The sequence below is a fragment of the Salvelinus namaycush genome, chromosome 42 (assembly GCF_016432855.1).
Source record: "Salvelinus namaycush isolate Seneca chromosome 42, SaNama_1.0, whole genome shotgun sequence".
NCBI classification, from domain to species: domain Eukaryota; kingdom Metazoa; phylum Chordata; class Actinopteri; order Salmoniformes; family Salmonidae; genus Salvelinus; species Salvelinus namaycush.
The window spans coordinates 5,322,974-5,338,154 of record NC_052348.1 but is presented as its reverse complement, the minus strand read 5'-3'; the positions used below and the strand labels follow the sequence as shown (position 1 = coordinate 5,338,154).

General features: G+C 45.1%; 1 protein-coding gene across 1 annotated transcript in view; it reads right to left on the bottom strand.

Annotated features, from left to right (window-relative positions):
* The window catches only part of LOC120034666 (protocadherin Fat 1-like), a 96,293-nt gene that overhangs the window by 26,911 nt on the left and 54,201 nt on the right, over window positions 1–15,181 (bottom strand). Inside the window, exons 7-9 of the mRNA XM_038981262.1 lie at window positions 7,249–7,524; window positions 6,306–6,516; window positions 514–4,587 (exon numbers count right to left, since the gene is read on the bottom strand). Of these exons, the coding sequence (XP_038837190.1) occupies window positions 514–4,587; window positions 6,306–6,516; window positions 7,249–7,524 (4,561 nt within the window). The remainder of the gene's footprint in view (window positions 1–513; window positions 4,588–6,305; window positions 6,517–7,248; window positions 7,525–15,181) is intronic.

The following is a 15,181-nucleotide window of genomic DNA, read 5'->3' as shown; positions in this document are numbered from 1 at the left end:
ACGGTCCTATCATTCATTTATCCTAACCACTTCAACTTGCAAACCGACGTTCACGAAGTCTGTTCGGTACACAGGAAACCATAATAAGGAGGCTGTTTTTTTGTGTAGTAGGAAATGTGCATCCAAGATAATATGATATCAAAATCTCTGGTTATTAAACGTGGCATAAGTCATTCCATCCGCTAATGAGCACCAGAGGAAGTGCATTTCCCCCATCAGTTTCAAAGCGTCATCGAAATAATTAAACATGACCTTTTTCTTTCTTTCTTTCTGATGACCTACATATTTGCCTTGAGCCTTCGCAAATTAGTCGATTCAAAGTGTTTACAGATAAAGAATGTGCATTATATGTTCAGAGAGCAGATCTGATCTTCATATTTAAGCAGCTGTACATTTCTAATCCTCTTTTGAGCGGTGTTTATTAAAGCTGTGTATTAACACAAACAGGGAAGGCTATCAAGCCATGAGCTGTGAGCAGAGCAAATACTGGTATTGTTAGAGATAAAAACCCACCTGTGATAAAGTAGCTGACTTGTTTGTTGATCTCCTCTGTGTCGGCGTCCAACGTGCTCAGGATGGCAATGACTCCACTGGGTGGAAGGTCGTCTTCGCTCACCGTGCCCTTGTAGATCTCGGCGGTGAAGCGAGGCGGGTTATCGTTGACGTCGGCCACGGTAACCTCCACAGTGGAGCTGGTCACCAGCTGCACCTTGTCTCCGCGGTCTGTGGCCAGCACGGCAATGGTGTACTTGCTGGTCTTCTCGCAGTCGAGCTCTTTCAATGTCGTCACCCAGCCTGTCTCACTGTTGACGGCGAACAGCTCAGAGATCTCAGACGAAGTTTGTTTGGGGTCCAGGCTGTAGATGACTTGACCGTTGGTGCCCGAGTCCTGGTCGGTGGCTTTGACCTGGATCACCGGCGTGCCATCTGGAAGGTTCTCCACCACCACCGCCTCATACGGGTCTGACTCAAACACAGGCTTGTTGTCGTTGAGATCCTTGACCTGGATGTTGATGTCGACAGACGCCAACGTTTCGTAGCCCTCCTGTTGGCTCTGGGCTTGCAGCGTGAGCTGGTACCACTTTGTGGTCTCGTGGTCCATACTCTTCTCCAGCTTCAGGGCCCCAGTGTCCCGATCCACCACGAAGACCTCATTCTGGTTACTCTCCGGGGTGTTGCCCTTCACTAGGCTGTAGAACACCGGTTGTTCACTCTCCGCCTGGATGACGTCAATATCCGTGCCGATGGGCATGTCTTCAGCGATGGTGAACCGGAAGTGTGGCTCTGCAAACTTGGGGACCGGTACCTCAGGGGCCACTATCCTGATATAAACGCGGACGACGGATTGTTTGGAAGGACTCCCAGCATCCTTTGCCCTAACGTAGAAAGCGTAGAGGTCGTTTTCGAGTCCGATGAGGCTCTCTTTGGTGACAATGACTCCACTGAAGGGGTGGATTTCGAAGTTCTCCTCCACGTTTTCCACGTCGGCTTCGATAGTGTAAGCGATGTCGGCGTTGCTTCCCTCATCCATGTCTGACGCAGCAATTTTCACCACGGTGGTTCCCCTGGGGACATCCGATGCTACATTGGCTTTGTACTCCACTGCCCTGAATTGTGGGGCATTGTCATTGACATCTGTCAAAATCACATTAATAATGCAGAAGCCTACTTTGCCGCCACCGTCCTTTGCCATGAGCGATATGGGGATGACCTTCTCAATGGCGTTCTCGCGGTCTAGGATCTCCCGGGTGAAAATCTCTCCATTTTCATTGACAGAAAACTTGTCTTTGGCAAAATCGTTGACGATGTGGTAAGTTAGGCTCCCGTATGTGCCAGCGTCTTCATCTGTGGCTTTGGCCTCCGCCACTAACGTGCCGACCGGCGAGTTCTCAGTGAGTTCAACTACATAGTCGAGCTGGGGGAAAGTGGGGTTGTGGAAGTTGGCACCGTTGACTGTGACTTTGACCACGGCCGAGGTCCTGAATACACCGTCTGACACGGACACGTTGAGGTTGTACAGTGGCTCCATCTGTAGTTTACGGTGGTTGGAGATGACGATGGCCCCAGTGTTTTTATCCATGGCAAAGTTCTGGTCCTCATTGCCAGACAGGATGGAGAACTCAAGCCTGCCGGCGTCTGAGCTGTCGGCGTCGGACGCCTGGACTTGGGTGACGAAGTAACCGCGGGGGGCCAATTCGCTGACTGTGGCATTGTAAGAGCTCTCAGTGAACACCGGAGCATTGTCATTCAGGTCAGTGACATCTATGGTCACAGTGACATCGCTGGAGAGGGCAGGCACTCCTCCGTCCACTGCGCGGACAGTCAGCTTGTGTTGCTGCTTTTCCTCCTGGTCGAGCATGCGAGCAGTCCAGATGATTCCCAAGTCACGGTCAATGCTGAAGTAGTCTGAGCTCTTTTCCTTGTCCTCAACTAGCTGGTAGAAGAGCATTTTGTTGTTGCCAGTGTCGGAGTCTGTGGCGGCAACTTGCAAAACTGCAGTGCCGATGAAGGAAGCTTCAGAAACACTTGCGTTGTAGGACTTTAGTTGGAAGACAGGGGGGTTATCGTTGACGTCTACCAGAATGATATCGACAAAGACATCAGCGTGGGCCCCAGTCAGTGAGTCTGTGGCTCTGACACTCAATTTATAAGCGGGGTGGGTCTCAAAATCTAGAGGTTGGATTACATGTATGACACCTGTGTTGAAATTGATGGAAAACTGACTGAAGGCATCTCCCTCAGAGATGGTGTATACTATCTTGGGGCCTTCAGAGTCAGTAGCCTGGACGTGAACTACAGGTGTGTGTAACTGGATATTTTCAGGGATTTCGATGCTGTAGAATGCCTTCTCAAACACTGGCATGGCTTTGTTTACTATAGTTATGGGCACTTCGACTTCTGCCGAGAGGGCTGGTTCTCCTGCATCTTTGGCCACAACGTTGATGACAAACTCACTGTTGAGGGAGTCTTTGTCTAACTGTTTTTTGAGGGAGATTTCTCCCGAGGGGCTTATCTGGAAGTGCTTGTGGTGTTCTTTCAGGTGGTAATGGATTTCAGCATTTTGACCCACGTCCCCGTCCACTGCTGTCACCTGACGGATGGCCTGACCCTCCTCTGCGTCCACCTGGACCAAGGCTTGATAGGGCAAGTTGACAAACATGGGCTGGTTGTCGTTCACATCTTCTATGATCACCGTCACCAGAACGTGGGCCACTTCGGAGGAAGCGTCCTCCCTGGTCACCTCCACGACGAGGTCGAACGTGTCCTGCGCCTCGCGATCGAAAGGTATCCCTGTGGTGGAGAGCACTCCGGAAGTACGGCTGATTTGGAACCTCTGGTCTGGGTTCAGGACAGTGTAGAAGAGGGGTTCATTGATGTGGTTCCCCACAGCGGCAATGACCGCTAATGTTTTCTTCTCAGAGGAGTTCTCTTTGACATAAGCCTTGTAGGAGTCACTAGTGAACTTCAGGCTGCTCTCCTTGTTCTCACGGATGTTTATCTTTATCGATGCTGTGTTGGCGAACCTGCCGTCCGAGACCCTCACCCTGAGCTCGTACCGGCTTCTTAGCTGGGTGACGTTCTGGATAGTGATGATGCCTGTGTTGGGATCCATCTTGAATTTCTCCCCGATGTTCCCCTCTGAGATGGAGAAGAAGAGTTTAGAGTTTGGTCCGGAGTCTGCATCTGATGCGTTGACTTTGATTACCTCGACACCTTTGTAAGTTGGCACGATCACTGATGTCTCGTAGAGCTCCTGACTGAACTGCGGCGAGCAGTCGTTGACATCGATGACTTCGACGGTCACGTTGGCGGCTGTCTCGGCGAACAGACGCGGAATTCCGAGGTCGTGGACCTGAATGGTGAAGCGGAATACACTCCTTTGTTCGTAATCCAGAGTGGTTGTCATTCTAATGGCTCCCGTACTGGAATCGATGGCAAAGTAGTTGTGAGCGAACGGCTCGACGATCTGATAGACCAGCATGGCGTTGGCATCGCGGTCAGCGTCCGAGGCGCGGATGACCAGCGGGGTGTTTTCTCTGGTCAAGACCACACTGCTGATGGGAGCCGATTCGCTAATCATGCCTGTGAACTCTGGCTGGAGGAAGATGGGGGCATTATCGTTCTCGTCCTTCAGGTGAATCAGCAGAGTGGTGTTGCTAGCAAGACCCGCCATGTTGGTTCCCTGGATGGTCAGTCTGTACTCAGGGGTCATTTCATAGTCCAAAGCCCTCGAAGTTACAACCACACCGGAGTTTGGGTTTACATCAAATGCGCCATCAGTGTTTCCACCTTTGATTTGGTAGAACACAGAGGACTGGCTTGTTGCTGTGATCATGGTTACAAAACTGCCAGGGAGGGCCAATTCGCTGACCTCTGCAGAGAACTCCTTGGCAGTAAATCTGGGGGTGGCATTGTCCGACACGGTGACAGCGATGTGGACGGTGGCGGTGGCAGTCAGCGAAGGGGTTCCTTTGTCGGTTGCCTTCACAGCTAGTTCAAACTGGTTCTTGCTGCTTCGGTCCAGCTCCTTGGCCACGGTAACAGTGCCCAGCACTGGATCAATGGCAAATGAGTTTGCAACATTTCCTGTTCCAAAAAAAAGAACACAAGAAGATTTATTAATGTGGTTACTATAGCATTGATTTTCATTCCGGCCAGAAATGTGTGCATTTCTTAAACATTAAAGCCAGGGTGCAATTTTAGGCTTCTAGATTACCGTAAATTGAATTAACTAGAGTCAATGTCAGCGCCCTCAAGGAAATCTAATTAGCATAATAAAAAATTCTGTCAATTTAAGCTAGAGATATGTTTTTGCAGTGGATGTATCTCAATCCACTGCATCCGCCGATGGCGTAATTCCGCATCTGCTGTGAAAGGTGACAGAGCTAGAGCCATAAGACATCCTGAAAATTGGTCTTCTCACAAAATCGTCTGTAGCGTCCAAACAGTTTGGCCTACAAACTATTATGACCCCTCTATGGAAGGATGAGACTCTCACGAACAATTGTGTTCTCTGTTTTGCTCTACGACCTCCACAAGCATCTTGGGACACGTCTGAAGTCAGTACAGCCGATCTGACAACTTCCCTCTGTGGAAAAGTGAGACTATCACGAACATCATGTTTTTCTCTAGGATGCCCAAAGGCCTCACAAGACTCGTCTGAAGGTTCCCCGGTATATTTTTTTTAATGGAAGTATATATGGAGACTGTTTAGAGTCAAAAATAATGGGTTAGATACATGTCCAGAACAAACTTCCTTTAGATTTTTTTTTTTTGGGGGGGGGTATCTGTTGTTCCATGTAGTGAATCTGTGATTCAATGCTTTTGTTTGGACTAATAGCAGTAAGAAGTAAGAAAAACTATTTATTATTATTTTTTTAATTCTTAACAGCAAAATGATCCTTGGTATGACCTCCTTAAAACAATACAGCAAATTCAAGATGAACCACTCTGATTAGCATACTCCCTGCTTTTGTCTAAAAGGGATATAGCCTAGGAGAACTTACGCAGCAGGTTAGGATAATTAACGTAGCAGGTTAGGATAATTAGGTTTAGGTTAGGAAAGGGGTTAGGGTTAGCTAAAATGCAAAAACAAATCTACTTTTGATGTCAATTTGACTAAATCTAAACATGACCCCCTTCATTCCATCACCCCCCAAATGGCCATAGCTCTCGAAAGGCATTTGTGAAGACTGCCTACACCAGTCCACCTCTGCTTTGAAAACCTGACTCGTTCTCCGGCAAGATACATTTCAATGAGCTTGAGTCATCTCAACTATCTGAAAAATGTACATCCTAAACAAAGAACCCAGCCAATGACTATATGCCCGACCCTCTCCCAAAACACAGCTTATTTTACAGGGAAAACAATGGTGGGAAATTCAGAGGGGGCATCGGCCGAACTCCCACATGCTTGGAGATCCTCTGACAAAGTCCTCCTACTTTGTGTGACGTATTCCATTCACCACCGAGGGTCAGTGGGCAGGGGACCTCTGGATGCCCTGCATACATTTTCCCCAGGCCCCTTGCGTTGGTATCGCTAACTGGGCTGCTATGCTGCTATGCATACCTCTATCATGACTGGCCAGGGGCTAGAGAATGCCAGAATGGCTGACATGTTAGGAATGTGGCTCCGGGGTTAAGTTTCCCCTAGGTACCGATCTAGGATCAGCTTCCCCTCCTCAAATCCTAACCTTAACCATTAGTGTGGAAAATGCAAAACTGATCCAAGATCCGCATCTAGGGGCAACCTCATGCTACTCCTAAGAATATATGCTAGGGCGCCTGTGGTGCTGTTAGCCAACCTGACTCGATGCTGTAGATGACCTCTGCATTCTGTCCCTTGTCTTTGTCCAGGGCGGTGACCTGGAGGACTGCCGAGCCCAAGGCGGCCGACTCGAAGACGCGCCCGGAGTACGGTGAGCCCACGAACCACGGCGCGTTGTCGTTGGTGTCCTCCACGTCCACGATGACGCGCACCAGATTCCTCTTGACAGGGATGTCCTGGTCACGTACCTGGGGAGGGGGGAAAGAGAGCAAGAAAAAGAGACAGAGGTGAAGAGAAAGGAATAGGACAGAGGGGGAGACAGATAGGGATACAAAAAAAGAGAGAATGAATGAGTTGTAATACAATCTGAAAAAAACCTCTTCTTTCCCTCAACGGTAACTTCATTAAAATGACAACTCATCAAATCATTAAAAAAAACACGTCAAAGTAACTCTTTTTCTGAATGTGTCTTAATTCCCAGTGATCCAAACAAGTAAACAATGAATGGGGGGAGGAATCACTTTGGATGGGTGCTGCATGGTTAGTTCCAAATGGCAAATACCAGCAAACAAACAAACAATTAATCAATACAGGCTGACTGCCCATCTGTTGGAATTGGAGAGTGGCTGATTGAGAGAGAGGCACACACAGTGGCTGAAGAGGAGAGAGTGGTCTGAAACCTATGTTACTCTCTCAATGAAGAAAGTGTCTCAGAATCAAACCTTTCATAATATGCTAATAGAACACCGACATTCCTTTAATCTGTTCCGTTTCTATGGTAACAATGATGATATAACGACATGTTCCCGATTGCCTGGGATGAGTGGGTTCGTTCAGGGTGTACAGTGTTAATTGTCTGAGCACCACACCACTTTGACCAAAGCTCTAGCAAGTTTTTCCCAGCACACTCAGCACTGACACCAGAATAATAACACACATTATTAAATAGGTCGATTCTAGAAAATCTGTGAAATCCGTACCATAACGGTGAGAGTGTGGCGCCGCATGGTCTCGTGGTCAAGCCGCTCGGCCGTGTAGAGGGCACCGGTTCCCGGGTCCAGACGGAACTTCTTCAGACTGAAGGGGTCCGTGCTGCTCAAGAGGGTAAAGGTCAACTTGTTCTTATCGTCTTCGTCCGTGGCACCGATCCGGAGCACCTCGGTCTCTGGCGGCGTGTCCTCGGCCACAACCACCTCATAGCGCGGCTGGGAGAACTGGGGCCGGTGGTTGTTGGTGTCGATGACACGGATCAGCACCTGGTGGGAGGAGGGGAGAGGGATGATGGATGTCAGTGTGGTGAATATTTGAGTCAGGGTCAATCTGAGAGTAATGCATGATGTAGTGAATATTTGAGTCAGGGTCAATCAGAGTAATGCATGATGTTATGGATATTTGAGTCAGGGTCAATCAGAGTAATGCATGATGTAGTGAATATTTGAGTCAGGGTGAATCTGAGAGTAATGCATGTTGTGAATATTTGAGTCAGGGTCAATCAGAGTAATGCATGATGTTATGGATATTTGAGTCAGGGTCAATCAGAGTAATGCATGATGTAGTGAATATTTGAGTCAGGGTGAATCTGAGAGTAATGCATGTTGTGAATATTTGAGTCAGGGTCAATCAGAGTAATAATGCATGATGTAGTGAATATTTGAGTCAGGGTCAATCAGAGTAATGCATGATGTAGTGAATATTTGAGTCAGGGTCAATCAGAGTAATGCATGATGTTGTGAATATTTGAGTCAGGGTCAATCAGAGTAATGCATGATGTAGTGAATATTTGAGTCAGGGTCAATCAGAGTAATGCATGATGTTGTGAATATTTGAGTCAGGGTCAATCAGAGTAATGCATGATGTAGTGAATATTTGAGTCAGGGTCAATCAGAGTAATGCATGATGTAGTGAATATTTGAGTCAGGGTCAATCTGAGAGTAATGCATGATGTAGTGAATATTTGAGTCAGGGTCAATCAGAGTAATGCATGATGTTGTGAATATTTGAGTCAGGGTCAATCAGAGTAATAATGCATGATGTAGTGAATATTTGAGTCAGGGTCAATCTGAGAGTAATGCATGATGTAGTGAATATTTGAGTCAGGGTCAATCAGAGTAATGCATGATGTAGTGAATATTTGAGTCAGGGTCAATCTGAGAGTAATGCATGATGTTGTGAATATTTGAGTCAGGGTCAATCAGAGTAATGCATGATGTAGTGAATATTTGAGTCAGGGTCAATCTGAGAGTAATGCATGATGTTGTGAATATTGAGTCAGGGTCAATCAGAGTAATGCATGTAGTGAATATTTGAGTCAGGGTCAATCAGAGTAATGCATGATGTTGTGAATATTTGAGTCAGGGTCAATCAGAGTAATAATGCATGATGTAGTGAATATTTGAGTCAGGGTCAATCAGAGTAATGCATGATGTTGTGAATATTTGAGTCAGGGTCAATCAGAGTAATGCATGATGTAGTGAATATTTGAGTCAGGGTCAATCAGAGTAATGCATGATGTTGTGAATATTTGAGTCAGGGTCAATCAGAGTAATGCATGATGTAGTGAATATTTGAGTCAGGGTCAATCAGAGTAATGCATGATGTTGTGAATATTTGAGTCAGGGTCAATCAGAGTAATGCATGATGTAGTGAATATTTGAGTCAGGGTCAATCAGAGTAATGCATGATGTAGTGAATATTTGAGTCAGGGTCAATCTGAGAGTAATGCATGATGTAGTGAATATTTGAGTCAGGGTCAATCAGAGTAATGCATGATGTTGTGAATATTTGAGTCAGGGTCAATCAGAGTAATAATGCATGATGTAGTGAATATTTGAGTCAGGGTCAATCTGAGAGTAATGCATGATGTAGTGAATATTTGAGTCAGGGTCAATCAGAGTAATGCATGATGTAGTGAATATTTGAGTCAGGGTCAATCTGAGAGTAATGCATGATGTTGTGAATATTTGAGTCAGGGTCAATCAGAGTAATGCATGATGTAGTGAATATTTGAGTCAGGGTCAATCTGAGAGTAATGCATGATGTTGTGAATATTGAGTCAGGGTCAATCAGAGTAATGCATGTAGTGAATATTTGAGTCAGGGTCAATCAGAGTAATGCATGATGTTGTGAATATTTGAGTCAGGGTCAATCAGAGTAATAATGCATGATGTAGTGAATATTTGAGTCAGGGTCAATCTGAGAGTAATGCATGATGTAGTGAATATTTGAGTCAGGGTCAATCAGAGTAATGCATGATGTTGTGAATATTTGAGTCAGGGTCAATCAGAGTAATAATGCATGATGTAGTGAATATTTGAGTCAGGGTCAATCTGAGAGTAATGCATGATGTAGTGAATATTTGAGTCAGGGTCAATCAGAGTAATGCATGATGTAGTGAATATTTGAGTCAGGGTCAATCTGAGAGTAATGCATGATGTTGTGAATATTTGAGTCAGGGTCAATCAGAGTAATGCATGATGTAGTGAATATTTGAGTCAGGGTCAATCTGAGAGTAATGCATGATGTTGTGAATATTGAGTCAGGGTCAATCAGAGTAATGCATGTAGTGAATATTTGAGTCAGGGTCAATCAGAGTAATGCATGATGTTGTGAATATTTGAGTCAGGGTCAATCAGAGTAATAATGCATGATGTAGTGAATATTTGAGTCAGGGTCAATCTGAGAGTAATGCATGATGTAGTGAATATTTGAGTCAGGGTCAATCAGAGTAATAATGCATGATGTTGTGAATATTTGAGTCAGGGTCAATCAGAGTAATGCATGATGTTGTGAATATTTGAGTCAGGGTCAATCAGAGTAATGCATGATGTAGTGAATATTTGAGTCAGGGTCAATCAGAGTAATGCATGATGTTGTGAATATTTGAGTCAGGGTCAATCAGAGTAATGCATGATGTAGTGAATATTTGAGTCAGGGTCAATCAGAGTAATGCATGATGTTGTGAATATTTGAGTCAGGGTCAATCAGAGTAATGCATGATGTAGTGAATATTTGAGTCAGGGTCAATCAGAGTAATGCATGATGTAGTGAATATTTGAGTCAGGGTCAATCTGAGAGTAATGCATGATGTAGTGAATATTTGAGTCAGGGTCAATCAGAGTAATGCATGATGTTGTGAATATTTGAGTCAGGGTCAATCAGAGTAATAATGCATGATGTAGTGAATATTTGAGTCAGGGTCAATCTGAGAGTAATGCATGATGTAGTGAATATTTGAGTCAGGGTCAATCAGAGTAATGCATGATGTAGTGAATATTTGAGTCAGGGTCAATCTGAGAGTAATGCATGATGTTGTGAATATTTGAGTCAGGGTCAATCAGAGTAATGCATGATGTAGTGAATATTTGAGTCAGGGTCAATCTGAGAGTAATGCATGATGTTGTGAATATTGAGTCAGGGTCAATCAGAGTAATGCATGTAGTGAATATTTGAGTCAGGGTCAATCAGAGTAATGCATGATGTTGTGAATATTTGAGTCAGGGTCAATCAGAGTAATAATGCATGATGTTGTGAATATTTGAGTCAGGGTCAATCTGAGAGTAATGCATGATGTAGTGAATATTTGAGTCAGGGTCAATCAGAGTAATGCATGATGTTGTGAATATTTGAGTCAGGGTCAATCAGAGTAATGCATGATGTAGTGAATATTTGAGACAGGGTGAATCAGAGTAATGCATGATGTAGTGAATATTTGAGTCAGGGTCAATCAGAGTAATGCATGATGTAGTGAATATTTGAGTCAGGGTCAATCAGAGTAATACATGATGTTGTGAATATTTGAGTCAGGGTCAATCAGAGTAATGCATGATGTTGTGAATATTTGAGTCAGGGTCAATCAGAGTAATGCATGATGTAGTGAATATTTGAGTCAGGGTCAATCAGAGTAATGCATGATGTAGTGAATATTTGAGTCAGGGTCAATCAGAGTAATGCATGATGTAGTGAATATTTGAGTCAGGGTCAATCTGAGAGTAATGCATGATGTTGTGAATATTTGAGTCAGGGTCAATCAGAGTAATGCATGATGTTGTTGACTTTTCACTGTCTCTCAGTCATTGTTTCTCTGTCTCTGCTCTTCACTCACGCTCTCTCTTTCTCCATTCCCGAGAGTGCTCTTCTCATCCTCTACTTCCCATCTCTCCCTCCCTCTTTCTCCCTTCCTGGCTCCCTCTTCCCCTCTCTACATCCCTTTCCATCCATCTTTCAGGTAATGAGCAGTGTTGTGAAATATTTTCCACCGGGTGGCCACTTGGCACTGCCGACAAGGAAAACAAGAAATCAATGTGGGATAACCCTAATGCTTTCAGGTGAAGACACGTTGAGGGAGCATTGAGGGAGCGTTAAAGAGGCGGTGATAAAGGTACAGGTGATCGCTTGATAAATGACATCAAAGTAAGCCATCAGTTGTGAAACGTGAAATGCATTTAGAAATATATTGCAGATTCAAAAGGTTCACCAACTATTTATCACACGGACAACGTGGGTTTCATAGTTCAAGGATGAAGATTGATTATGAAAAAAAAATATATCTGCTCATACATTGAGGTACACTTTAATAGGAACGTATAATACATTGACAGATATATTTATGCACACGATCTCTGATAAAAGTGCCATTGTGTAATTCCATAACACAGCATCATACTCTAAACATATATTGCAACAAAACACATACTGCGAAATATATTTTCCACACAAAGACAGACCTTTTTGTCACAATACCACAGTTGGCAATGTGGAAGTTTCCCCCCCATTTCATACAAAGCATCACATCCCTGGTCCCTAAACTAAAAATCCAGTGAGGCTTGTTTTTATCAACGTGAGCCACTCGTCTACTGGACTTCCGACGAGGGATTAGGGCGAGCCCATGGAATGGCTGTGGCTGGCCCGGCGGGGCTTTTCCATGGCGGAAACAAAAGGAAAACACAGATTGGACACCTGGATGCCAGCCACCAGGGGGCAATGTCCCACATGGGAATAACACATTTAGCTGGAACCCGTATACCTGAATCCCACTATATAGGGCCAAACTGAGCCAAGCCGAGCTGAGCCATACTGGGCTGGCCTGGTTGCACTTCCGCCATAGTTGCTGGAACCGTGCTGTAAAAGACAACGTGAAAACGAAACATTTGAGCCGGCGCGGCACGGTTCAAATCAAATCAAAGGGCGCATACACATATTTAGCAGATGTTATTGCGGGTGTAGCGAAATGCTTGTGTTCCTAGCTCCAACAGTGCAGTGGATTCTAACAATTCACAACAATACACACAAATCTAAAAGTAAAAGAATGGAATTAATTAAGAAATATATAAATATTAGGACCAGCAATGTTGGCGTTCAGGTCTATAGTAGGAATCGTTGTCAAGAGGACAGAAATAGGCAACTCACTCACTGCCAGCACCTCTGCTCTGCTACGCTGTCAAAAAAGTCCGTTGGTGCCTCTTGACAGCAATGAGAGCATGGAAAGCACTGCCAGCAGAGTGCAGGAGACAAATATAGCCTAATCTGACGGGTGCGATAACATAAAAAATCTGTCGTGTGCTGTGAGGTTGGCAGGGCTGGCTGGGTTCACAGATGCCCATGTCAAGCAGTGGGGAGTACAGCTATTGGCTAGGTTACATACTAGTTAGGCAGTGCTTTAGCTTCAGAGCTGGCAGTCTCTAATGTTAGCGGTATGCTAACAGTCAAGAGTTGTATCAGTCTGCTAGTGGATTGGATGAAAGTTAGCTTCTGAAAGATATTATTCTCAGTCCAAGTAGAATTGTATACCGCTGTGTACTGTATATTGCAACTGTACAGTTGCATCTCTAATCTATCCCTCTCGCTTTCTATCCCATACAGTTTTGAACGGAACTGGCTGTTATCTAGATGCAGGCACGTCCACAGATAGTGCTCAATCTGTGCCCGAGCACCTGCCCTTTTGCCCTCCTATGAATTACTTTTTATTTGAATTTAGATTCTCTTTTCATTTTTGGTTTTCATCTAAAATGTAACAAAGTGCTCATCAAACGAGCAAATTTCATAAGCTCTTGAATCTCAGAAACGTCCCCCCTGCCCAGCCCGAGGAAGCTCACTTGTCTGACTTGCATGTAGCGGCCACTAGCTGCGAGACTTGAATACTGGTAGGAGGCTACTTTAGAGTTGTATCTGTCATATGTGTGTCTCTCACTGTTAGGGACATAGAATGGGGCAACTTGACTGCGTCTTAGTAAGTGGCAGATGTAAAAAACGAGTTGGTTTCAACAGCATAGCTAACTAGCTAGCATATTTACATCATAATTTACATATTACATATTTACATCATCACCTCTCGTCGTCTGGCATTAGCTTGCTTACAATGTGTGATGTTGGCTGTTGTTTTAGAAAATAAATAGGTCTATACATGTGGACATTTTGGCTAGAGAGACATTTGGTGTGTTATGAATTTTGAGCTCTGAAAGTTATTTTTGAGGACCAAAACGTCTGTGCACGGTCCCTGTTTAGATCCTTCTTGAAACTGTACTCAGTGTGACCCTAAAGGGGTCGCCGGTGGGGTGTGTGTGGTGTTATGGATAGGACCCTCTTGGCAGCCCACCAGTCTCCCTCTCTAGTCCAGGCGCCTCGTTTCATGTCACGCCAGACGTCACACTGTCTAAGGTCCCTGGGGCCTCTGCGATCCAGTTTGCACACACATACAAACCCTCTCAACCCACCACTGCGAGTTGAGCCCCTACACAATGCGTTTCAATCTGGACGGTGGCAGATAGCGCAGCGAGCAAAAGGAGGGCCCTTCACAAGCGGTTGGGCCTGAGAGAAGAAAAAAAAGCAATAGAAAAAGAAATCCCAGGCGAGTGTCTGCTCCTATCCGCCAAATCATCCACCAAGTGAGTCTACATACCGTCAGAAAGAAAGGAAAGGGGGGAAAACGAGACCGAGAAAAATACGAACGTACACTATTATCTATCCATCGGTCTATTTTTCGAAAAAAAAAAAAAAAACACATTCAGGGAGGAAAGCATATATCCTCTTCAAGACACTTCAAAGGGGCATTACCCCCGAATCTGCATGATGCAGTGTGACTGGCAGTTGAAAAGACGGCAAAGGAGAGAAGTTTCTCACTCTCGATACCTTCCTGAGGGACTCGTTTCAACAAAACAAGATTGGGACTGAGACAGCGAACGGAAACATACGACAGATGAAGAGATTAAAGGATGAAGGGAAATATATATCAAAAGGAGAGAGAGATATTGAAAGGGAGAAAACGGCTGAGAGGAGAGCCCGAATCACGATGAGCAAGAGAAAAAGAGAGGGAGGAGGCAGAAAGAAAAGGGAAATAGAAGGTGAAATTCAGAGAGGAGACAGTGAGAAAGAAAGAGCAAAAGAGAGAGAAGACAGTGAGGGAGAGAAAGAAAGAGAGAAAAGATAAAGATGTAACACATCCGATATGAAGAAAGAGGGGAACGGATCGCTCCAAGGTAACAAAAACAGAGTCAGATAAAGGAGGTGAAAACGGACAGCATCTACGTGAAAAGGAGAGTGAGGAACGAGACAGATAGAGAAAAGCACACAAGACAAATATGGAAAGTGAAAGAGAGAGAAAGATGGAAAAAGAAAACCGCTAAAAGGGAACTGAGGCAGATTGTGGACACAACAGCCTGCAGCACTACTGCAGAGCAGGAGGATGGTATGGGGGGCTGGCAAGGAGGCAGGCAAGGAGGCAGAGGAAAGGAATGGAAGGGAAGGAAGGGGGCAGCCTGCCTGGGCTGGCACCGCTCCCTGCCGATGAGGTGCCCAGGATGGAATGTTTCTCTCCGCCTCTGCTTCGGATCAGCTGACCCCCACACAGAGAGAGAGAGAGAGAGCGAGAGAGAGAGGCGCCACTTTGGAGCAAGAGGCAGACAAACAGAGAGTCAAGAC